Here is a 26,329-nt window from a genome sequence, read left to right as displayed (position 1 = left end):
GAAGAGGTCCCTTCTAAAAACGGAACACTGGAAATCAAGATGAGGGAAAAGGATGTGATAAACACCAGCCTGCTGAACAGAAGAGGTCATCTCAATGTTTAAAATATCATTCACATATATACCAAAACTCTCTACTCTTCTACTCATGTGAGTTTCTTTGTAAAATAGTATGTAACATGATATTCTACAGAAATGCTATACTTGAGGTTACATGGTTTTATGGAGAGATTAATTTAACAAAAATTACTTTTATAAAACTGAAGGGGACAAAACTGATACATCACTTCAATCATAGGAGTTTAATGTAGCCGCTTTACCTGTAAGGAAATGCATACTCACTCTCTTTGAACTCAATGCCAGCTCATCTGTAGAGCGTTTTCTTTAAGATGATGTATCACTGTAAGGTTTTGTAAATTTCTAACTGTTTTAAATGGGATATTATCTTTTGCAATAAACTTACGTATTTTTCCTAAGTTTTAAGACTCCCTTATTAGCTTGGGTTGATTTGGGTTATGAAATTTAAACTTAAGAAGGAAGCCTCTGAAACACACACATACACACACACACACACACACACAGAGAGAGAGAGAGAGAGAGACAGAGTGTGAGAGGGGGAGGGAGGGGAAAAAAGGAATCTTCAGTAACCCTGAGGTCAAGGATGGCCTTTTCTATCATTGCTTTAATACATTTCTCAGGAATAAAGGACAGATTCAGAATTTAGTATAACAACAATTATATGGAGTCTGTTTCCTGGGAAGAGGCCAGGCAAGAGTCAATATAGCCATTCCCAACTCATCCAAAGGTTTATGCATTCATGATTGTGACTATCATCTTTATACCCAAACACCTGATCCTTGCTTGTTTAATATTTATCTTTAATTATTTTCTGTTTAAATATCCCCTTAAAAGATACTTTTGTAAAACCACTACAAGGAAAACAAATACATTTCCAAAATGAAACATGAAAAAACACCTTTATTAAATTGCAAAGTCTTTCCATTTTTGAAGGTCAAAGGTTCTAAGTGTGAGGCCTGAGACCAGTCCCTATGTGAACGAGGATATTAGCCAACATCCAGTGTGTTCTAATGCCGAATTGATATGGAACCCATGTTCTACTTGACTAATCAGAAGAACTGAAAAGAAAACAACTTTCTCATTATGTGAGTCAATGTTTTCTCTGCCTTGTCTGTGAACCAGCTAAAACCTTCTTGTTTATACCTGGACTGAGAATCTCTGGGAAATATCAACTTAGGAGAAGTAAATACAACATAAAAGCCTAAACAAAGAATCAGAAATCCTGGATTTCATAGCACTCTGTGTACTTTCTGTTGAGTGACCTTGAGCAAGTGACCTTCTATGAGAACTCTGGCCACGGGAAGACGTCTTGGGCTCCTTGAGCCCACCACTACTAAAGCTCCCTGAAGGTTGGTGGAACCCTTCCTCCAGCTTGGGACACATCCCACCATGCCCTTTTCCTACCCTGTTTCTAGCCGCCCCTGCCAACCACCATTACTCCTCCAAATTACCCCAAATGCCCTTTTTAGCCATTTACCTGCACCAAGAACCTGGCACAGCTATCCTTAGCAGATTTCTGTGTTGTTTTCTTGTGAATGGACTTCTCACTGTAATCTCCCAGAGGTAGGAATCCTGCTGATTTGCAGTTTCCTTTGTATTCCTAGCACTTATGACAATGGGATTCAAGTGGATGCTACAGGAACAAATTAATTAGTAAATTGGATCCAGTGTGGGAGACATGAAGGCATGACCCTAGTGTTTCCTTCCTCATTGGTCCCCACAAGGAATGGTATTAGCAGAGTCTAGTCTCGAAATCTGTACCCCTAAGGTTGGGGGCTTCCAACACCTGCCTGGCTTTCAGGATCTAGGGATGTTGGGTCACTACTCTCCTCTTCTTGTACCTTCATCCTATATGTTGATAACCCTGCTTAACCTTGGTTCAGAAGAAACTGCTGTCATAATTAAATCCCAATGCATTCTGCACATTTCACCAAGATATTGCCTTACTGTGTGTGAGAGAAAATGAGTTCTGAAATTAAAGCAGATTGTTAACTATTTTTTGCTGTAATGTTTCTATTAAAATGCCAGCATTTATTACATGTGACCCAGTCCATTTCAGATGAAATGCAATTTCAAAGAGACAGGGTCTGTCTAACTAAAGGGGAATTTTAGGCAAAGCAGTTTGCCTTGGCTTCAGCCATGATTAAAGTGAAAAGACAATAGAATCACACCAAAGCATTATTTGCTCCAAAGCAAATAAAAGCTTTATTATCATGAAAGGCTTTCACAAATTGTCAGCATACATAAATATGTTATATTAAATTTCACTCAAATGAAACCCATAACTCTCCTACTGACAAAACCTCAAAGTGCATTGCTTGTAGACCATCATCTAGCCACAGTGACCTCTATGTGGCATTCCAACCTGGCTTCTCAGGTAGCATACACAATGCAATGACACCTGGTCTGGATGACAAAACAGCCATCTCTCAATTGAACCAAACTAGCTGAGTTATCTTAAGGGCTTAACTCAAGAGTGGCCTACACAGCTCTGCCACTGAGGGCACCAAGCGACTGAGCCCACCCCACAATCCCACATGCACAAAAAAAAAAAAAAAAAAAATCATGCACTGGCAATGGAAGAACCAGGAGGAGTTCCTTATCACTGACTTTTGTTTGCTTCCCCCCACTTCCCAAATAAAAAATAATATACCTTCACCAGTTGAGAATTGGGGATCAAAGATAGAAAAATCAAGGCAATTTAAAACACCAACATTCACAAATAAAGTCTGCTGGCCTGGACCAGATTTCCAGGACTGTTTCTCCTCTAGTCCAATACGCACCCACCAGCTCCAAGGAAACTTATAAAATGATTGGATTCTTCAGTGCACAGTTTCTGAGTTTCTTCTTTGTACCAGGCCTCGTACCAAGGACACAGAAAAGCCCTGGCCTAAAAGGGTATATGGTCCAGTGCAGGGGGTTCCTACAACAAGCATGGTCTCGCTCTGATTTGTCCCACTTGGATGTCACACAATCCTACTTTTGACCCTAAGACTGAGAATGCAAAGTCTCGTATTCCTCCGCCTCACCATCTTCCCCTTTAATACTGTGCACTCCACTCCCTGAGTCAGAAATGATTCCCTCACATTGTAGCATACACTGCCCAGGAAGTCTGTTTAGTTGACTTGTAAGACTTTGCCATGGTGAGTCTTTATCTTGCCCATGTGGTCCCTGGCACTTGCCTTCAGAATTTACTTTCTGTCTCCAATTCCAAGAATCATGACTGCCTTAGGGAGCTTGCTAAGAGATATCCTCGACCAAGTCATTCCCCGGGTCTTATGTCTCTAACTGTGTTGCTACCATCCTCCAGCACGAAAGCTCCCTTCACAGCGAGCAAGCCTTCTTAATAGTCAGAATCCAGGCCAGTACCTGTGGCCCAACCTCCTGCTAGTTCACTTTCTACTCCCCTTCTCAGTGCCACCCTCAAAGGTGGGAAGTTGTTATAGATTTGTAACTACATGTATTTCTCCTTGGAACCTACAGGCATCATTTAGCTATTATCAAGAGTAATTTTCATTTGAGGCAGGGAGTGGATAAAAGTCAGGTAGAATATTATTATCAGTAGTGAAGTCCAGCACTCAAGAGGCTGAGGACAATCAAAAGTGCAAAGATAGCCTAGGCTACTTCAGTAGGATCCTATCTCAAAGAATAAAATCAACCAGCAACAATAAGAGCTCTATTTTCTTTAATTACAAATGGGCCATTAATAAATGCCTTGTTTCCTTTATCCCATTACTCCTCACACATTTACCACAAGGTAGTTTGTGATGATCACCATTTTCCAGCAGAATAAATGGAAGCTTGAAAGATGATAAGTAATTTTTCAAAGTCTAAAGTATGAGGCGGTGAAGGCTGGAGAAGTTCTTTTAAGATCTGTCAAAGTTGGGAGCTGGAACACTTAAAACTCCTGCGACAGGCAGCAAGCTGTAGTTTAAGCATTATTTCCTCTCTGGAATATTTTCTGATCATCTCTCAACCCTGCCCAGGCATTAGTCACTCTATCCTCTGAGGACCCACAGCCCTGTTCAGGATGTCACTTTTCATGTTGTATTGAAATTTCTTTCATCAATCTCTCATGTACATCTCTACCAGGAAACAAGAGTCCCAGGAGATGAGAATTGTGGCTCCCATATCTGGGAACCCCCAAGGACTTCCCACATTACATGAGTGCTGTTAACACTTTGTGTGTTGAATAAATTAGGAGAAAAATGTGGCTACGAAAAACAATGAAAGAAAAAATATTCCAGGGGAGACTAACAGAGAGGGACAAGGCCAGGTTCTGTCTTCTGTCTGACCCCATCTTTAAAATGAACACACCTGCCTTCCTGAGTTTATAAGCTATTTAGAAGAAAAGTGAATTTATATACTTGACGATGCTTCAGGAAGTCTGACCAGCTCATTAATTCCTATTTTAAAAGGAATAGTGTTTGAGGTTTGTTTCATCTGATCATAAAAGGAAAGCAGCTGTTGTAGAAAAAAAAAAATGAAACTCCAGAAATGTACAAAAACCTTAAGCCCTCTGAGCAGAAGGTACCGACCCAATTTTAGTTTTACACAGAGTCCCTGGGTCTGGCCTCTGGGAGACCAAGGGCTCTACTGAAAGGCTGTGTTTCTTCTTCCTCCCTGACCTTTGGTTTCCTTGATGACTTTGCTATCGCTCCTATATTCCTGTAACCCTTTCTCCATACTGAGTCATAGAACTTTCTTATGTTATCTTAAAAAAAAAAATCATGACAAATGGCACTTAATGGCTGAATAAGTATATCTTGCAGGAATCTTGCAAAACAAAAACAACTTAGAAAAGTGGGTTCTGATTGTGAAGGACCATTTACAGAATTAATTTTAAGTCACTCAAGAAGGTCAATGTCCTGAGAGGGATGGCATGGACCTGATTGTGTGAGGGAGCCTGTTTCATTACGGCTGTTCCAACAGGGTTTCTCTAGGGGCAGTATTAGTTACTCAGTAACATTCCCAAAGAGAGTCGTGGTGGGAATTCTCCTCCCGCCCTGGGTTTTGGTTCCCTACAGCACAAATAGGGTGCCCTGTTTCATCTTATAAGGGCTTTCTTCACAGCCCAGCTGTTATGGTTTGAATGCAGTACAAATGTCTTCAAAGAGTACACCGTGAATGAGTGATGGCTTGGTCTGAAGCATGGGGCTACTGAAGGTGGGAAAATCTTTAGGAAGTGGGGCCTAATGGGAGATGCTTGGGTTATTGGAAGGGTGCCCTCATAAGATATTATTTGTGGACTCCTAAGTGTAGTTCTCATGCAAAGGCTGTTACAAAAGCCTGGGTTTCGCCCCATCTAGCTCTCTCTGCTTCCTGGCTTGTGATCACTTGGTCTGGCATAAGCTTCCACCAGCTTCCTCTACCAGTTACTATGGGTTTCTCATGCAAACTGAGCAGATGGAAATGCTGGGCCCTTCAAGCTCCAAAACTACCAACCTCTTTTTACTTCACAAGTAGCCTGCTCCAGATGTTTTGTCATGGGAATGCAAACTCTATCACAATAGCTCCACGTTGCCTTACTTATCTAGGAAAGTGAGTCCAGGAAAGATCCCAAGGCAGGGACATGAGATGGTCTGCAACCTTACTCAAAGAAGAAAGAAAAAGACTCAAGCATGAAGACAATCGAAAACAGTTCTCAGTTTTCCAGGGCTTGCTGCTAGTTTTTAAGCCTAGTTATGCAATTTCTACACAGCATTTCATTCCATCCTCATCATGGGATTGGCACTGCATAACTATTATCAGCTTTAGTTTCCTGATAAAGGAACTAAGGATCTGAGCTATCGAGTAGTCCTCTTCACTGCTATATAACGGGGGACACAAACTCCCACTTGTCAGATTCTTTAAGATCACAGCTTGCTCCCCAACTCCACAGCCCTTTAAACACCACATTGGCTCCAAAGTTACCAAGGCTAAGACATTCTGAAGTATTCCAGAAACAAGAAAATGCTGGTGCCTCTTCCAGTGCCAGGAAACATGATACGATGGGGTCCTACCTTGAAGCTCACTTAAAACCACTTTCCCCAAATCAAATTTGTCTATCTCCACTAATAGAAGCCAAAGGGCATGGAGCTATCAGGATAACTTTGTTAGAAGTTAATGGCATACATTCATTATGTGATTGCATTTCCCAGCACTTCTGAATGTTTCCCATAGTGTCCCCTGTCTCACTCTCTCTCCCCCGCTCTGGGTACTGCCAACCATATCCTGGGTGTGGCCAGTGATGGCTCTGGTTGGAACACCAGCTACCCCAGGGCAGGAAGAGTTCACCAGCCCTGAAGAACCCTGAGGCACATGTCCCCAGACCACGAGGGAAACATCCTTGGAGGTGGTTGCAGCTGACCATCAAAGAGTGCTGACTGTCATTTCCTGCGTAGTCCATTCTACTCCACTACACTGCACAGACCAGAGCAGACAGGGCCCCCCCATTCAGGGTCTTTCTCTGGTTCCCCATTTCTGCAGTTGCTTGGGGATTAGAAAGATATTTTCCAGGATGGAACAGGCTCCTTTACAGTTTGTTACAAAGAAAAAAGAGAACTCTTACACAGGGCATGCATAGGATTGCGGAATTTTATGTGTAGGTGATCTTTAAAGGAAAGCCTGGCACGACATTGGTCTTTCCTCGCCTATTTTTCAAATCAGAACTTTAAAGGCCCATCATCTATTTGTCCTTAGAATTTGTTTTTCCTTCCCATTAATTCACTCCTTGAGGTTAGACTTTGCATCTGCTGTAGGCTGAGTCCTGAGCAGTAGGGCAGGAACCTCAAAGATAATGGGACTCAGCCCCTCCCTCAAGGGTCTCAATCTACATGAAGGTAGGGAAGAAGAAAATTCCAGTTCAATAGGGAAATGTAATGGCAGCATGAAGAAACAATAGGACCCTGAGAAAAGATGACCTGGGAATGCTGCACAGTTCTGTGACCACGAGAAAGAGTGAGGCAAGACATGCTGCACCCATTTCAAGTGCCCTGGTATTTCCACCATTCAAATTGTTCATAGCATTTAAGACCCAGATCCAGTTCCATGATCTCAAACTTGATAAATGACTTCTGCCTTGCCATGTAATGGATCCCTTGAAATCTGAAATGCAGTACATTTTGTATACATGTGTATATGTGTATGTGTGTGTGTGTATGTATGTATGTATGTATGTGTGTGTGTGTATATATATATATATATATATATATATATATATATATATATATATATCTCACAGGCCAGTGATTTCACAATGCCATCCATGGTATCCTGATTCTGCTAGACTACTCACAGCATAAGTAAACAATAGTGACACATATATGCTAAGGAAAAGAAAGATGGCTTAAAAGAACATGAAAACAGATCATAGAAATATCTCATGCACACAGTGGTCGTTGAGGCATCTTGCAGGCCAGGAACACAATACTTCCTGTAGACAGAGTGGTGAAGAGTTAGAGAAGTGGGCAAGTAGACATTCTGGCAAAGAAAAGTCATAGTGGTCATGTTCCAAGAATATAGAATGGCATGCATGAGAGCCCAGAGGAGGAAAGGAACATTCACGGATAACAGAGCAAACAGTCCATAGGGCTGGCTGAGGGGGAGTTGGAGACACTTGCAGAAAAAGCAGGGACAGGCACTAGGAACCCTGAAGGTCCCATCCAGACAGACCTTCACCCTCCAGCATCATGGCATCACTGACACATTCTCTTCCAGAAAGTTCTACTCCACAGGATCCTTTTGGTTGAAGACTAGATTTGGAAGGATCAAGGAAGGGGGTATGAGGCTAGGAGCCATAGCAGCAGAACTGATGACAGACTGGCTAGGCACTGGAGAAGCACTTGGAGCTGGGAGGTCTTTAAGGACTGGCACACACTGCTGATGTGGAATGGGAAAGACTGTGCCCCCAACACCTTTGAGAATCTCCATCCCAGACACAACCCCTTCTACCAAATCTGCTATCCCCTAATAAAATAAAATGTGCTTTATAACTTCAACTCTTTGTGATTTAGTTATCAGAATTTAGGAGACTGACTCTGACTCTGTCCTTGCAAACTGAATCCACCCCACATTCTGAGTCCTTCTGTAGGTTTCTGAAAGTCTCCAGGTGGGCATTTCATTAGTTTCCATGCTCTAGTTTGGGCAGCAGCTGACGTCAAGGTGCTCATTACTCACCTTTAAATTTTTGTTTTATTTATTTGCAATCCAAGAGAGACGGAGAGCAAAAGCACTCCAGATGCATGCACCCCCTGGTGCATCTGGCTTTATGTGGGAATTGAAATGGGGTCTTTAGGCTTTGCAGACAAGCGCCTTGACTGCTAAACTGTCTCTCTGACCCTCATTATTAACCTTTTAAGTGGTTGATGCCTAAAAACACACTTTCAGCAACCAACAGTGGTAAATGTACAATATGGTACCAAAGAGCAGAGACTCTAAAACAAATCCTCTGGGCTCAAGTCCTAGCACTTCCACCAGAACTCTATGTACTTGCAGGCAGATTAAACAACTTCTCTGGGTGTCAGTTGCTGCCTCTGTAAAACAGAAATGCCCAATGCAGGCTAAGTGATGTAAGACATAGAGGGGCTTAGCTTCCTTAATCATAGTTTTTTGTTTTTTTTAAATAAATGTTCTGTTTTAACAAGGCGCTAGATCCGTAAGAGATGGTCTGGTTGCAGTTGGGATGTTTTGCTATCAAGTCTCTTGCTGTGGCTCTGTTCAGGCCACCTGAAGTCCCTGACTTACCCCTGGTATCAATGTCGCAGGCAGCATCCCAGGACAGAATGGAAGGAGGAACCCGAGCTCAAAGCCCTGCCTTCAATGACAGACACAGAGACCTTCCTGGGCTCTTGTTAAGTAAGGCAATGGGGGTGACTATTAGATTTTTCCCTTTTTAACAAATTGCTCTTGAATGCCAACTACATTTACTTTTATTTAATCAGTCCACAGACTCCTCTGTGAAAAGTGGGATAATTAGGCCCGAAATATATCACCCAGAGGCTTATTTTAACTACCTGAAATAAAAAGCTAGATCCCAACTTCAACAAAATTGCCAGATCATTTTCCTTCCAAGAACTCCTGGTAGTGGGTAAGTTCCCTGCTCCACTGTTGCTATAAGATGGCCAATCGCCAACCAGCAAAAGCAGGGGCAGGGAGCAACCATCTCTGAGGTCACTGCAAGCAGGCCTAGAAGCTTGCCTTGCATGTCTCAGCAATCTACAGCCTGGACAATATCTCCCTGGAAGGGAAGCTCAGAACCAGATGAGCACACATGCTCTGTTCTTTCTGTTCATGCCATGCCTGACTGCTACTAGCTGTGTGGCTTTAGACAGAATGCATTCTTCCTCTGATAGGCACTCATCTATTCTAGCCTATGACAGAATGATGATGTCCTGTGTGGTTAGGACTCATGATGGGATCCACGCAAAATGGAGATTTTTGAGTCAAACTTTATTTTCTCATGTGTTAACATCACTGGCTGGGTATGGTGGCACACACCTTTAATCCCACCACTTGGGACGCTGAGGTAGGAAGATAGCCAGGAATTCTCGGTCAGCTTGGGCTACACAGTAAGTTCCAGGTCAGCCTGGACTACAGTGATACCTTGCCTCAAAAAAAAAAAAAAAAAAAAAAAAAAAAAACTGAAGATAACTTATTTTAGAGTATAATTGGTGGCATTTTCTTCTGTCTTATGGCCACATAAAATTATGGTGAAATATACAATTGTTAAAAATACGACATGCATCACACATGTACTGTCACCAGTTAAAATGCAGATTCTCCATTATCACTTGCCTTTTGTTATTCCGCACTTACATCAGAGTCTTCCTGAAGGAACAAAAGGTATGTAGAAGAGAATGGTGGTTAAAAAATTGCTTTTGGACTGGACCAGAACAACAGCAACAACAGGGATTTTGGTCGAGGCATAACATTTGCAAGTGTTTTGCATATGTCACTGTTCACCAGTCTTTGACAGACATCACAAATCATGGCAGTTTTAATGCAAAGTGTCCCCCATATCCTCAACTGTTTGTGATTAAGCCTTGTGCCTAGCACCGAGCTGGTGGGGCCTTTGGGAGGTGGAGCCTTGCAGGAGGAGGGGTGTTCACACCTGCTCCTCCCATGTTGCTAATGATGAATGAAGACGCGAGCTGAGTGCCTGCTCTGTGGTGCTCGTTTTCCACCATTACAAAACTTCCCCTCCAAACTTTACGCTGAAATAAACCTTTTCCTTCCGTCAGCTGCTTCTGGTCGGGTGTTTAGACCAAGCAAGGAGAAGGTAACTGCTACACTAATAATTCAGCAGTTCCTTTCACTGAGCCAACACAGCGACTGTAAACTTTCTCAACAGTATGGCAGGCAGATATTATCAATCAACATACTTAGCATGGTTAGCCCAATCTATTTTAGGCCCATATCTCAGAAGCCAGACAAAGAGAATGAGAGGGGAAACTGACGAAATCAGGAAACATAAGTACATGGCAAAGATCACAAAAATGATATATCGTATTGCACAGAAGAAATAAAGGGCTAGGGAGGTTAAAAAAATGTCAAAAGTCTCAAAGCCTATTCTCAGCAGGGAAAATGTATAACCTCCTTATCTCTCTTACTCCAAGTGCCTTTCCTGCCAAACCCAGCCACCTTTCTTACTTAACTTCGCAGTTAAGTTCGTGGGTAAGTTAAGCAAACCAGGAGTTACCTGATAGACCAAACTCTGAAAAACAGGAAGAGAAGCTCCAGCCTTCTAAGAGTTCTTGGCTTTTGGTTTCTATAAACTTTTCTTTGTTTATTTATCAGCACCAATAATTCATTGCTCAGGCAAGGGATTTACAGAAAAATCAGGAGCAGCCATTTCTAGCAAATGATAAATAAAATGTGCTGAGCTGAAGAAGTGATCCAGTCTGGCCATAGGCTTCATGGGGTTTTGATATTTAACATCTTTTTAGCACAATGTTCCTGCTCCTGAGAATAAAAAAGATGCCACTGTCTTTTCAAAATATTGTTTACTTATTTGAGAGAGAGAGAGAGAGAGAGAGAGAGAGAGAGAGAGAGATTGAGATTGTGTAGGGGCACACAAGGGCCTCCAGCCATTGCAAACAAACTCCAGATACATGTGCCACTTTGTACACCTGGCTTTACATCAATATTGGGGAATTAAACCGGGGCTGTCAGGCTTTGTAAACAAGTACTTTTAACTGCCGAGCCATCTCTCTAGCCCAGGAAACCACTTTCTAATTTCACATAATGAAAAGAGTGCAAGCGGCTGCCTGGCCCTCAGGCAAGGTCTTAGGATTTCAGAAGTACTGGACATGACTGGTGTTTGCCAAAAATATTGATTCTTTAATATTCCCAAACAATGGAACCTAACCAATAAAAATAGAACCTAGAAAATTAAAAATGATGGGTAGAATAGGTATCTTTTCTCCCTGTCAAATTTCAATTTGAAATTAAATTGGAGTCTTTGGCATTAACACAGGGACCCCTGACCCTTCAGCAATTACTTCCCAACATCTTCACTTTGGAAGAGATATTTCTATTATAAGAATTTCTAGGAAGGCCCATTTTATGAAAATGAAGCTGTATCTTGAGGAAACCCTCTTTGTGCTTACTTTCCATCTATTTCTGTACATTCTGGCTCCGGAAAAGCATGTCTTCCATGTGCTTCTAATGCTCCACAAGCGGCATTCTTATCGTTGTAATTATACCAGCAAACCCCAGAGACATTGAGGCTAATGGCACAGCTTGTAACATAGAGCCCCCACCAGGCTCTGGAATCAGCCCAGAGGAGAAGGAATGTTGGAACAGGCCAAGCTTGTATCATCCCCTCATTCTCTGATATGTGGGCTTCAGGTATTGTCAAAACACATTTGCTACATGAGGAGAAGTTGTACACAAAAAGATGTTCTGGGCAATGCCACAGCACCTCCGGAGAATGTTTCAATAATTCACTCACACATGAGTTTCTGTATCTGCTCAACAAATATTTACTGAGTACCTACTCCATGCCAGGTATCTTCTTGGTGCTGAGGATAAAAGAATGAATTTCTTCCCTCAGGAGTCTCAAGAACACAGAAGAGGAAAGTCCCCAGAGACCCTTATTACAATATGCTGAGCACCACGAACCTGATGGCCTGGCCAGGCACCTGGACTCTGACAGCAAGTGGCTACAGCGTACATCTGGGTCCCTCCAGCCCCATGAAGGGACGGCATGAAGCCAGATGGTTAAAAATAACAGGATGGGGCTGGAGAGATGGCTTAGCAATTAAGGATCTTGCCCGAGAAGCTTAAGGACCCAGATTTGATTCTCCAGGGCCCCCTAAGCCAGATGAACAAGGAGGTACATGCCTCTAGAGTTTGCAGTGGCTAGAGGCCTTGGCATGCCCATTCTCTCTATCTCTTTCTCAAATAAATAAAAACTTAATAAGAAAAAAAAAAAACAGGATGAGTGGATGGCTGGAAGCAGTATTGGGCAGGTGTGATCAAGAAATAAAGTCAAGGGCAGCTATGATTCTAGGTGGAAGACCACACCTTTAGCTCTTTAAAGCAGGGAAACCACACGTCAGGAAGTTGGTGAAGAGTTTTTTTTTTTTAATTTTTGCTTATTTTCATTTATTTGAGAGCCACAGACAGGGAAAAAGAGGCAGAGAGAGAGAGAGAGAGGGAAGGAGAGGGAGAGAGAGAGAGAGAGAGAGAGAGAGAGAGAGAGAGAGAGAGAGAGAGAATGGGTGTGCCAGGGCCTCTAGCCACTGCAAATGAACTCCAGACACGTGTGCTCCCTTGTGCATCTGGCTAGCATGTGTACTGGGGAATCGAGCCTCAAACCAGGGTCTTTAGGCTTCACAGGCAAGCGCTTAACCACCAAGCCATCTCTCCAGCCCGTTGATGAAGAGTTTGGGGGACAATGACTTTGAAATACTTGACAGCTGCCTCATAGGAAGAGATCTTGATTTTTTGAGGTCATAGGCCATGCTTAACTCATGTCTCAGTGTTCTAAGGATATCAGGGATTCTCAGAAATTGATAAATGAAAAAAATACATAATGTCGGGCAAGGTGTGCCTACTGGTGTAATGGTGGCATGAGAGTTATGAGGATAACAAACTATTAGGTTATAAATTGACCTTTACCAGGGGAAGGCTTTCTTGGCTGGCTCCTGAACTTTGAGATTCTGGTAAACTTCCCTTGTTTTGGCCTGGCTGTGTGGAGATGAGAGGAGACAACCCTCCTTACTCCCACATGGGCTCTGTACCCGCTCCTGTCCTCCGGATGGCAGGAGCCCTTTGTACCTTCTTCTTTCCTTCTCTTAATCTAAGAAAGTCTCTCTAAACCTTACCCCAGCTAATGGTTGCTGGGTAAAGGGGAGACAGTTTCCTCAGTGGTTTGGCCACCAGTAACTTGCCCATGCTCTAGTAAAATAGCCCTCAACCCATGCTCATGCAAGCAACCTTAATTAAACTCATTGTGCCAAATAAAAAAAAGATACAAAGGGTCTGGGGTGATGGCTTGGTGCTTAGAGATGCTTGCTTGCAAAGCCTGCCAGCCAAGGTTTGATCCTCTAGTACCCATGCAAATCCAGATGCACAAAGTGGCACATGTGTCTGGAGTTTCTTTGCAGTGGCAAGGGGCCATGGAACACACTCTCTCTGTCTTTATCCCTCTCTCTCTTCCTCTCCTTAATAAAAATGAGACATGAAAGTAAAAAGGGGACTAGCTGAGATTAGAAAGGGTTCAGCAGGAGTGCAACAAAAAAGGGTAATGGGGGCGAATATGATCAAAATAATGTATGAAATCATCAAAACATAGATAGATGATAGATAGATACAGACAGACAGATGGCAGATGAATAAAACACATGAGTGCTCTGTGCAAGCATACACACGAATGTTTCTCATATGGGGTATTAGGTCTCACAGCAACTGAATGAGGAAGGTGCATTACTGACACACTGGATAGAAAGGAAGTCCCTTCAAACGTCTTATGGTATAAGAGAAGAGCTAGGACCACCTTATAAGCAAACATAACCACACACACACACACACACACACACACACACACACACACACACACTGAGGGGGGGGAGAGAGAGAGAATAAAACAGGCTGATGACATGAAAAGTACCAACAGAATTGTTACAAACCAACTAGAATTGTTTGACTATTAAGGGCTGCCAGTGTGAGGAGACAAAACCCCCGTACATTGCTGGTGGAACGTAATGTGATATAGCCACTGTGAAACAGTTGGACAACTTCTTAGAAAGCTGCACTCCCATATGTTTCCACACTTCCAGTACTAGATTTCTGCCCAAGAGAAATTAAAATATGCTCCACATGGCTAATATGTAAATACTCAAAGCAGCATAATTTATAAGGGGCCAAAGTTGAATACAATCAAATATCCATCAACTTGTGAGCGAATAATATAAAGTGGCAAGCTTATACCATGTAATATTACTTAGCGACAAAAAAGAAAAAAGCCCTGATGTGTCCCACAACACAGATGAACTACAAAAACCTTTTGCTAACAAAAGAAGCCTGACATGAGAAATTTCAAAAGCCATTATGATTTCACCTTTTGAAATTTCCCAAAGAGGCAAATGTATAGAGATGGAAAGGAGATTCCTGGTTGCTGAGGGGAGGGGTTAAAGAATGACCTGTGAGAGCTTCTGGTGTAGAAAGTCAATGTGTCCCAGACTCAGTCACTCTGATGGCTGCACATTGCATAAAGATACCAAAGCTCATGAAAGCTGGTTCATTAAATGGTTACATTTCAGAATTTTAAAATTTATTTATATTCACAAACAGAGACAGAGAGAGAGAGACAGAGAGAGAATGAGAATGGGCATAAAAGGGCCTCCTGACCCTGGGAAAGAACTCCAGACACATGTACCATTTTGTGTATCTGGCTTTAAATGAGTACTGGGGAAACAAACCCGGGACATCACACTTTGCAAACAAGGTCATTTAACAGCTAAGCTATCTCTCCAGGTTAAATTTTAAAGTATGTCCTGGGGGCATATGGTCATGCTGGACCTTGAAGGCTAGGTAGGATGCAAAAAGGCTAAGAAGGCACAAGAAGAAATTATAGGCAATGAAAGAAAAATAGATTATGCATTTAGCAAGAGTGTCAGGTATGTCTGTGTAAAATCCAGACATCCATTTTGACCTGGTATTTGGACACAGGAAATTAGATGCAAGTTTAAAACAACTGGTATAGACCACACTAGATCCCAGAAGCTGAGGATGAGCTGGCAAATACACTTACAGATTAATTTTATAGGCAGTGGGGAGCCATTGGCCATTCCAGATATGAAGAGGGCCCCGACAAAGAACAATGGGGCTATGTGTGGAATGTGTGATGGAATGGTTGGCCATCATAAGGCCAGAGCCTCATATGAAATCTCATAGACCTGGTCATACTGAATGAGGGTTACCCAGTGTGGATAATGCAGAGCCACAGAGATTCATTGCAACAGATAGAAAAGAAAACAATAAGCATCATTTATTTCATGCTTTCTATAGTCCAGGCCCTGTTTTAAACAACCGTTCTTCTACAGGGAAGGCAGAGACTTAAGAGCCTGCTATACACAGAATGAGCCAAATGGATTGATGATCATCTTTAGGGTTGCTCCAAAGAAAAGGAATAAAGATTAGGGAGGTTATAAAATGCTTATCTACGGCATGTTATGGGAGCCATGGGTAGGGAGGATTGTAACTGAGTAAGAAATGGCAATACTTCCATGCTGGAAAGATGCTGAGTGAAACAAATGACAGGGATGGGTTTACAGAGTCCTGTGGCCCAGGAATGGAGGGGCACTGGTTAGTGCAGCTGCTCTCCATGGATTCCAACACATCTTCATTTTTCATTTTTATTTGCTACTCTTTCAGTACTGTGGAGGAGGAACCTAGGGCCTCACCGTAGTAGACAACTGTTCTACTCCAGGCTACACTCTCAGCACTGGACCTGTTTTGTTAACTGCTTTGTAGTATCATGTCATTTTATGTCCCCAAACCTGGCCCACACCACACCAGGGTAAAAAAAAAAAAAAAAAAAAAAAAAAAAAAAAAAAAAAAACAGAGACACTGGGCGGCTTTCAGAAAGCTGAGTCTAGTTGTTTGTGGACAACACAGTGTGCTGTGGTAGTTTCAATGTAAAATGTCCCCCATAGCCTTCATGTACTTGTGATGAAGCCCCAAATTTAGTCCCCAGCTGGTGGAGCCTTTGGGAGGTGGAGCCCCCCTTAAAAAGGTGTGTCACTGGAGGTGGGTCTTGAACTCTGGTAGTCCAGCCCTACTGCGTGTTCATAGCTCAGCTCATTTTCTCTACTTCCTCTCTGCTGCTGTGACAAGATGTGATGCCCAGTTCTCTTCTCTGCCTTGCTTCCCCCTCAAAACTGTAAGACAACATACATCCTTTCCTTCCATGAGCTGCTCCCTGGCCACGTGCTTTGTCCTAGCAATGAGAAGACAACTGCTACAGGCGCTGACACTTGGATTTAGGAAATTCCACTAAAATGTGATGTGACTTTTACCTTTTTCTCAGGAAACTGAGAGTTCTGTTAACTCTATGACCTGATCTCACATGGTATCAGTTAGATAGGAGAATCTTTGCCTAGTGGAATTTACCTATTCATTCATTCATTCACATCTTTATCCAACAAGTACTTATTGAAAAACTAATATATGCCAAGTGCTGTTGTGGGATGGGCAGACACAGCAGGGATCAAAACAGACAAAGTAGCTGGGCGTGGTGGCACACACCTTTCATCCCAGCACTTGGGAGGCAGAGGTAGGAGGATTGCCATGAATTCAAGGCCAGCTTGAGAGTACATAGTGAATGCCAGGTCAGCCTGGGCTAGAGTAAGACCCTGCCTCAAAAATTCACAAGACAAACAAACAACAATAACAACAAAAAGTGCCCACTTACCTGGAGTTTCTATTCTCACAAGGAGAGACAGACAATGGCCAAATAAAGTGATCCGTAGCCTAAGTTGAGGATCAGTAGGAGAAATGAAGGACTACGATTCCACAAAGGGAAGATGGCCGTGAGGTACAAGTACTACAGACAGGGGTCACAGTGGGAAGCCTTTCTGACTCCTGGGCCAATCTGATAACAAATGGGAAACAAGCCCACAGACACCAGGCGGAGTCTTGCGGCAGGTGTGGGCAGAACATGTAAGGGAACAAGGAAGGGGAAGGAAAGGCCGTTCAGACCTGGCCATGGTTTAGATTTTATTCTGAGCCAGATAGGAAAATGCTAAAGGGCTCGAGCAAAGGGCAAACATGGCTGAACATGTTTGTGGATGCTGCTGACTGACCCCTGTTAGCACCTCAAAGTCTGGCCCTTTCTCTAAAGCAAGATGGGCAGAAGTGAAGCTGTTAGAGGTGTGGGTTTTTTGTTTGTTTCCTTGTTTTGGTCTTTTGTCTTCAGAACATGATGTTTGTGAAGAATGACCCTGAATTTAGGGCTGAGATTGAGTTAGCTATCTATGGGGCAGAGTTCACACACAATTTAAGCCCGTTAGAAAACCAAGCTTTCAGAAACAGTACTGCTTGACACTGAATCAGAATGGTCTCCCAGTGGACATGCATCTAGAACATTCTACCTTGTTCACTTACATAAGGTTCCTCTCTCTCTTCTCTGCCTTTGCTAGGGACATCCCACCTTTTTTTTTTTTTTTTTTTTTTTGGTCACTCTACTTCTTAAACTAGTCCTGATAACTTGAGCTAGCTCTTTTGTTTTCCCACTTCTGATGGGAAAAATTTGATCCTTCATCACAAGCAAAACCAATGACCAGCACCGGTGTTCAATATGATCTGGTCTTCCAGAAAAATCCATTCTGAAGCCCTGAAGCATTTGAGAAGAGAGAAGGGTCTACTCACGATCAGAACATGATCCCGGCCCATTGTGATGACTGTCCGGTTCACTGTGCGAAGCAGCTGGACCATGATCTCTTGGATGTGGTCATAGGTGAAGGCCTGCAACCCAGTCAGAGACATCTGTGTGACAATCAGGACCTTGGTAGCACATGGACAACAGTTTCCAAACACAATGACTCCTCTACATCCCTGCCACAGGCTACGTCGGTGCCTTCATCACCATCATCCCTACTTTCCTTAGATCTCCATTCCGGACAATACTGAATTGCACACCAGCTGTTCTACAAGTCAATGCAAATATGAGCAGATGGAAGGAGCTTATGTATGCTTTGGAATCAGGACCTTTGGTTAGGACACCAACTCTGACGTGAATTTTTTTTGTACACCACTGGCTCAACCACAGGCACTTCTCTGAACTTTGGTCAGGTGAAGACCTAACAGAAATAAGCTCACCTGGAATAGGGAATCGGCTCTGCAGGTGAGGCAGCAGTCTGAGCATCAGCAGCAGGAAGCTACCAGCAGCACTAGGATGGAGGGACTAAGACAGAAGGCTGTGTTGCAGAATCCAGGGACAGGATAAAGCAAGAGACACTGTAGTGGGGCATGAATGCGGAAGAAGTGGCCTTTCTCATGTAGGCGTGAACATCCATGGTGAGGCAAACAGTAATAGGGTTCTCTCCACTTTAAATACCCAGTCCCTACACTTCCAGGAGGACTTTCTGGTACCTTCTAGGTTTATACTGTGGGTAAGCCAGGGTCCCATTCATATGCATCAACATCCTCAGGACTGTGTCATCTGTGCTTCTGTACAGCGCGGTCATGATCCAGGGGAAGGCCTGGGGCTTTAGGTCCTGGATCTCTGTCCCCGATTTTAGCTCCATACCTACCAGCTGGGCTGTCACTCGCCAATAAACCTTTCTTAGCCTTGATTTCTTCATTGGTAAAATATAGGAGGTTCTCTTGAGGTCGGTATGAAAATAAGTGACATATATTCTGGAAAAGCACACATGCCCAGTTCTCCTGCAGTGGACACTGTAGGTCTATAATAGAGCCTGGGCATCAGCAAGGTCTGAATGTTAATACTTCATTCCTATAGCTGGGACCCATCTCCTGACCCTCAATGATGCTCTGGACTGGGAGACAAGCATCTGGCAGGAGCTTTGTATCCAGGACCTGGCTGGAGTCTGTTTATAAAGATGCTGAGCCAATGGTGACAGAAGTTGTGACCACCACCTTCATCCATTCAACTCAGCTACAATTTCATATCTTGGTGAAATCAGAGGAAAGAAGTAGTTGTGTAGATGGAAAGCAAGGAGAAATATATGCTTAAGTAAAAATGTTTTCCCTTCCCAACATACTCAGTGGCTACTATCAATGCAGTGGTGTGTTGGTCCAGAGTTTGTTTGTTTCTTCTGGCTTGAAACTGACTTCTTTGGCCCTCTGACTAATCCTCTCAAGATCTTTGCAGAGCCACCACAGAGCCTCTGCCACTTGAGCTGCCATCAGAGTATGTATTTTACAGAAACAACTTCTAGCTTTCAGTCAAGTCCAGCCATTCAGTCCTTTTCCCTCCTGAGGCTCATGGGCAGGGAGGACAGCAAATATGTTCTTTTGATTTTCTTCTTTATTTCTTGAAGCCTTTTTGCTGACTTTTTTTGTGGACTCCTATTTCTTGCATCCTATTCACGGTTGTAGCACCAAAAGGTAACGTTTTGAGCTATGACTCCATGTCAGATACCCTGCTAAGCACTTTCCCTGTTTTCTCATCAAGATAAAGAATGGTAGAAGCTCCACTATGCAGATGAAGAAATGGGAACTCAGAGATGTCAAGTAAATGGCCTAGCAAAGAAGACAGGGAGAAAGACTTCAAATCCTGCAGCCTGGCTCCAGAATCTGCAACTTCCCCAAACTCCCCCTAGGCAGCTAGAACGGCATCACACGCTACTGCCAGGGCTAGATGAATGTCTATCCGTCTGTCAGGACGGATGCAGCCTCTTTTCAATTGGGCCAGCTTCTAACTCCTTCAGGGACTTCTGATCTTTTCATTCTTTTTAAGACAGTCTTCAGTGCCATGTATTCATTAGTTCTTTTTATCTTTTCTTCATTCCATACAATTTCATCAAATTTATATAATGGCTTCCACTTGATGTACTTTTTTTTCCCCCCAGGATTAAATCTCTTGCCTTACTAAAATAGATAATAAAAGCACCCCTTTCCTCTTGACCTCCTGGCCCTCACTTCTTTTAAATAGCCAATTCTTCTTAGTCCAAAAAGCAGCAATTAGACCATTTTGGAAGTTTGATATTTAAAAATACCAAACTGTCACATTCATTTTCAAAGTCCTCAGTGTGTCTAGTCAAGTGTTTTGGGATCAGGCAGACTTGACTTTGAATCCCATCTCTCCTGAATTGGCTGAGTGACCTTGAGCAAAATGCTTTTCCTCTGAATTTATGAGCATGGAAAACACTAGAAGCCTCACTATGGCTACGTATTCCTAAGTAAAGCCCCCCCATGCCTGTGGTCAACTGTAGGAAATAGCAGCTATGACTCACGGTCCCTTTGTCTGCATGAGCTTTCCAGCCATGCTTGTAGATTCCCGACACGTAGCAGAACGTGTAGGAGGAGGCAATGCATAATCTTAAACTTGGGGTGATATGGAAATGTCACCCAGAGAATGTATAGCATATATGCAAATGGAAAACTTTCAAGATGATAAACCTGGGCTAAGCAGTAAAGTGCTGCCACAAATCACCCACTGTTAATTGCTCCAGTGCCAAAAGAGTGGAAGGAAACTCTACCCAGTGTCTTCCAGGCTAGAACTAAATGGTGGCTTGTAATTGAAATGACAAAATCGGTCTTCCTATTATGGCCCTAGCAACAAAATTAATTCAACCAACCTAAACACACTGCAAATTGCGGTAATTTTTTTTCTTTTAATAATTATAGGCTATCTTATCTGGAAGAGACTTTGTATGGTATCTTGTGCTTTAGCCGAGGAGGGGTAGGAGAGCTGGGGGTGGGCAGACTGGGGTGGGGGTAAGACCTGTTTTCAAGATTTACCCTAAGGTAAGTCTTGAAATCTAGGTATTTTTTTTTTTAAATACAAAACATGATTTTCACAACAATAATAGATCATATCATCTAGTAGCTGAGTACAAGTAATAATATGCTGACACCGCTTTGAATCACAACACCAAATCCAATTATGTGAAAGGTACACCCTTTGTTCTTTTTCTCTCAACCCTTCTAATGAGACCAACTAGAAAAATCTCCCTCTGGTATGAGCATGGCTTTAATAACTCTCTCATTCATGCAAAGCCCCCCTTCCCCACTTTTTTAAGCCAGCAGGAGATACTCAGGTCAGCGTAGGAAGTAGACAAAGAGATAGGACTTAATAAAACTGTTTGATTTTTATTTTGTTTACTTCTAAGGTTAGTTATATTTATATATAGCAAGTGTGCACGGGGAAAAAAAAAAGATCCAGAACTTTGAAATAAATCAAAAGCAAGGATCGCATGACATTTTAATAGAACTTTGCTGGTAAAACCAACAGAGAGGGGCGTCTCTTCAGGAAATGTAGCTCTCACTGACCGTCCACATAGCTGATTAGAAACAAAAAGTTTATATCCCTGCAGAGCTAGAGAGTTCTACCGAGGTAAGAGGCTAGTTTTCAGAACGACAGCCTCAGATGCTGTTTGCTGCTTTGCAAAAGGATTGTTCTGTGTCAGTGTTATCTGTCTGAGACCCAGCGACAATTTTATAGCTCTTCTTCCACAAAAAAACATCAAGCCCTAAATACTTTGAACCTGCTTATTTGTTGTTTGCCTGGCTCCCTATCGGGTTCATCAGTCAGATAAAAATTTGACATATGCCAGTGTGGAATTGGATTACATGATGCTTTTAACAATTTAAGAATCCTACCTTTCTACATATGACGCTGACTATTGAAGTGGAAAATGGTATAAAATTTTGTTAACTTTCATGAAGGACATGAATATGTATTATTTTTTAAAAATCTCCAAAGTTCATTTAAAACAAAATGACAGCAATAAAATCCAGCAGTTCTAGATGGCCCCTCACCAGAGAAGTGGATTTATTTCTAAATGCTATAACCATGATTTGGGTATTTATGATCATATCACTCATGATAGGCTTACATCATTACAACTTAAAACACTTTTAAACTTTTAAAATATATGTATATTTATTTATGTGCAAGCAAAGATAGAGAGAAGAGAGAATGGGTGCCCCAGGGCCTCCAGCTGCTGCAAGCAGACTCCAGATGCATGTGCCCCTTTGCTCTTCTGACTTTACGTGGGTAGTGAGGGATCAAATTTGAGTACTCAGGTCATTAGGCATTGCAGGCAAGCACCTTAACTACTGAGCAATCTCTCCATCCCTAAGCATTTAATTTCTTATATTTTCTTAAACATTAAATATTTGTTGATGGCCTGGCACAAAAGACAATGATTTCATTTTCCTCACTCAATCAAGCCATGTATCCTCTTATTTCTCCTTCCCATATAACTAGAGTGGGATTTTAGTTTGGGAAAATTTAATGTTTAAATATTTTGAATAGATAAATGCTATTTTCATCCCAATTGTAAGCCATGTTGAGTTCTCATTTCTTACCCAACTTTTCATTTCCAAAAAGGACAATAACAGTCTGGTAAAAACTGGCATTCCTTTTAGTTCTCTGAATATTTTATATTACCTTTTTCATGCTTTCTGATTAGATCTTCTATCTTTTTTGCAGTTCTATGTATATAGTTTTAAATTTTGATTCCCCTGAAGAATCTTTTTTTTAAATTTTTTTTGTTATTTTTATTTATTTATTTGAGATTGACAGACAGAGAGAGAAAGAGGCAAAGAGAGAGAATGGGCACCCCAGGGCTTCCAGCCACTGCAAAGGAACTCCAGGCGCATATGCCCCCTTGTGTATCTGGCTAACGTGGAGAATCGAGCCTCAAACCAGGGTCCTTAGGCTTCATAGACAAGCGCTTAAACACTAAGCCATCTCTCCAGCTCGTGAAGAATCTTTTTATTGCCAGTTACTTTTCTTTTTTTAATTTAATATTTTGACAATTTCGTATACGCACACATCGCATTCCCCCACCATTATTCTCCTCCAACTCCTGTTAATTCCCTTCTTCTTCCCAATGAGTCCCCTTCCCAACTTCTGGGTTTTTGATGACCCACTGAACTTAATTATGGTTGCTTATATGAGAATGGTTGAGGGGTTATTAAAAGGAGCATGGGCAGCTCACCAGAGGCTAAACCACTGAAGAATATGACTCTCCCCCACACAGCAACCATTAAGTGCCCATAGTTCCTCTGGGTGGGGTGGGGGAGTCTCATGATCCCCCATCCATGATGACATGTCAACAGGCCTAAATTCACAGCTTAGGTGAGTTTATGGGTGTGACAGCGATGCCCAGTCCGAGGGAGGGGGTTGATATAGAAGTCCCATTTAGGGCTAAGCAAACAATAACCACTAATTTTTGGCACTTTGACCAGATGTGCATCTCTGCATTAACCAATGCCTGCCATGAAAGGCAGCTTTCGGGATCTAGGACTAGAGCAGCACTAATACATGGGTATAAACGTAAATATTTAGAAGGTAGTTTGACATGATGCGTACTTAGCAAAATGAGTTGCTTTTCTTCTATTACTTGTTTTGTACTTGTCTTCCAGCGTGAGTGTTTTTATTCATTCCTACATTTCTGATACAAGCTACCATTATACTACAGGCATCCCAAACGCTGCCTGCCACCTCGGAACATGCTGTAGAGCTGGTGACCTGTGAGCCACATGACAGCATGATGGGACATTTTGCTTGAAGAGCTTCAAATATCAATATATTCCAAGTCTTTCTTCTTGGAATAGATTCCAAGGCAAGACTTTTCCCACACGATGAGTCATGGGTTAAGTCCTAGCTTTCAGCACTCTAAGTGCTGAAAGCATCTCCAAGGTCCATACCAGGATTGGAGCCTGTTTCTGAGTTGTGGTCCTTCTTCCCTCCCTGGTACCCACAGGCACTCAATCCAGATGCAAGTTTGGTCTCCTTGATAGAATAAGCCTCCAGAATGGCTACATGTGTTCAGTCAGCCTCTCCAACCAACTTTCAACTGATCTCCTTAGTCGATGTCCCTTGCCTCCATTGGTCTTTCTATCTCTGGATGCTTCTAGGGAAGCCTTAAATTCACTCGAGTCAATTCTCTCAACTGTCTCCACAGCAAGCTTAAGGATAACTTTTCTCTTTCTTTCTTCCTTCCTTCCTTTCTTCTGATTTTTACTTATATGTATTTACCTTTTTGTTTTTCAAGGTAGGGTCTCACTCCAGCACAGTCTGCCCTGAAATTCACTATGTAGTCTCAGGGTGGCCTTGAACTCACAGTGATCCTCCTACCTCTGTTTCCACTAGGATTAAAGGTGTGCACCACCATGCCTGGCTTAATGATCACACGGAGAATTATTAATGCACTGTATGATTTCTATCTGTTTATTTAAAAAAATCCCCTTACTCTGTTTACGGGGTAAACTACAGAGAATTCTACCTTAACCCTTCATGTTTAAATACCTGTGAATTGGGCTGGAGAGATGGCTTAGTAGTTAAGGCACTTGCCTACAGAGCCAAAGTTTCCAGGTTCAATTCCCCAGGACCCACATAAGCCAGGTGCACACGGCAGCACAGGTGATAGTGATAAAAATGTGATTATGGGGCTGTAGAGATGGTTCTGAGATTAAGGCACTTGCCTACAAAGCCTAATGGCCAGAGTTTCATTTCCTAGCACCCACATAAAGCCAGATACACGGTGGTGCATGCATCTGGAGTTTCTTTGTAGCAGCTGGAGACTCTGGCACACCCATTCTCTCTCTTTCTTTCTCTTTGCTTGAAAACAAATAAATATTTTTTAAAAGAATATGATTATGCTAGGTAAATGTTTTGAAAAGAAGGTTGTCATGTCCTTAAATTTTATTAAAAGTAAACCTGCAATTTTGGAAAAGGGTGACCAGTGACATGTTACAGGAAATGTGATCAGAACTAGAAAAAAAACTCATTCCTGGGCTGAGCACAGTGGAGGGTGCCCATCATCCCGACTACTCAAGAGGCTGTGGCAGGAGGAATGTTTGAGCACTGGAGTTTGAGGCTAGTCTGACGAATATGGGATATCCTGTCTCAAACAGCAACAAAATTGCCATCTGCTGAGGAACATTTGACAACTGGCTCCTACAACAGTATATACAGGCAGCCTTGACCTGGAGTTCATGGCAGAGGCAATCCCATCTCTTTTGCACACTTTGTTGTTAGGCCTTTCCAGTACTGAAATGAACATCACAAGGCCACACTGAGCACTAAATCTAAAGGCCCATTCTTTTCAAACAAGAGAAATAATGCCTAGTCTGACCATGAGCACAGCTGCAGTCTATGGACACTACTATTTTTTTTCCCCTCTGCTCTTTTTCTACATAAGAGGTTCTTCCAATTTCCTTCTTATCTTGTAGGAGCACAAACATTCACCTAGAAAGAAAATATCTAACTTTGAAGAGATAATAATAGCTATCATTGAAAGAAGAAGAACATTCTCTCTTCCTTTGGCCCCTAGAGATAACACAATTTTTTTTTTTTTTATGAATTTGGAGTTTTGTAGACCGTTGTCTTTCCTCCTCTTTGAATTGACTTCTGTCCTGAAAGACACTTCTGGACCAACACCCAATTGTATAAAGTGAGCTGCCCAGGCAGATGGAGTCAGAGCAGCTCAGTGCAGGAGGAGTCAGAAGTCAGTGTGGTCAGGGGCTGAGGGCACATGTTTTGCCACATCCAGTCACCCCTGACTATCACACACATTGAATGACTGTTCATTTTCTGGGTAGAATGTGAGCCACATATTCCTGAGCTCTGAGTGTGCATTAGCCTTTTTCTCAAAGCAAAGATTTGAACTCAGTAGCAAGGGGTGCGTTAAAAAACAAAAAGACATGGTTCTACTTCTGACACTGATGCCCTACATGTTTTGAGATCTTAGTACCTGCCTGAGGCTCTGGCTCTGGTCACATGACATGAAAAGGATAATCCGAGTCCCAGTCCAGGCCCACTGGACTCCAGACCAGGCTTGCAACTGACACTACGTCTGTCTCCTAGGACCACAGCACTTAGTAAATGCCAACTAATTCTACATCACAAGGTAAACATTTGGGTGCATGGCTGTTTGTGCCGATAATTGCCTTAACGATAATATCCATAGATAGATAGCAAGTAAGATAAATGTTCTCAGATCAGAAGTCCTATTTTATGCGTGGTGTTTAAACCATACAATGGAATAGAAGAAGGTAGAAGCAGCTTGGCTTTAAAAGACCCTTAATGCATTCAGTACTACAAAGTACCACTTTATTATACAATTTC

The 26,329-nt window shown here is 42.4% G+C and overlaps 1 protein-coding gene across 1 annotated transcript in view; it reads right to left on the bottom strand.

Moving 5' to 3' along the window:
• Dock2 (dedicator of cytokinesis 2) overlaps nt 1–26,329 on the bottom strand; it is a 469,609-nt gene that overhangs the window by 215,294 nt on the left and 227,986 nt on the right. Inside the window, exon 27 of the mRNA XM_045152647.1 lies at nt 17,932–18,027. Within this exon, the coding sequence (XP_045008582.1) occupies nt 17,932–18,027 (96 nt within the window). The remainder of the gene's footprint in view (nt 1–17,931; nt 18,028–26,329) is intronic.

Source organism: Jaculus jaculus, chromosome 6 (assembly GCF_020740685.1).
Source record: "Jaculus jaculus isolate mJacJac1 chromosome 6, mJacJac1.mat.Y.cur, whole genome shotgun sequence".
NCBI classification, from domain to species: domain Eukaryota; kingdom Metazoa; phylum Chordata; class Mammalia; order Rodentia; family Dipodidae; genus Jaculus; species Jaculus jaculus.
This window is presented reverse-complemented; position numbering and strand designations above follow the sequence as displayed.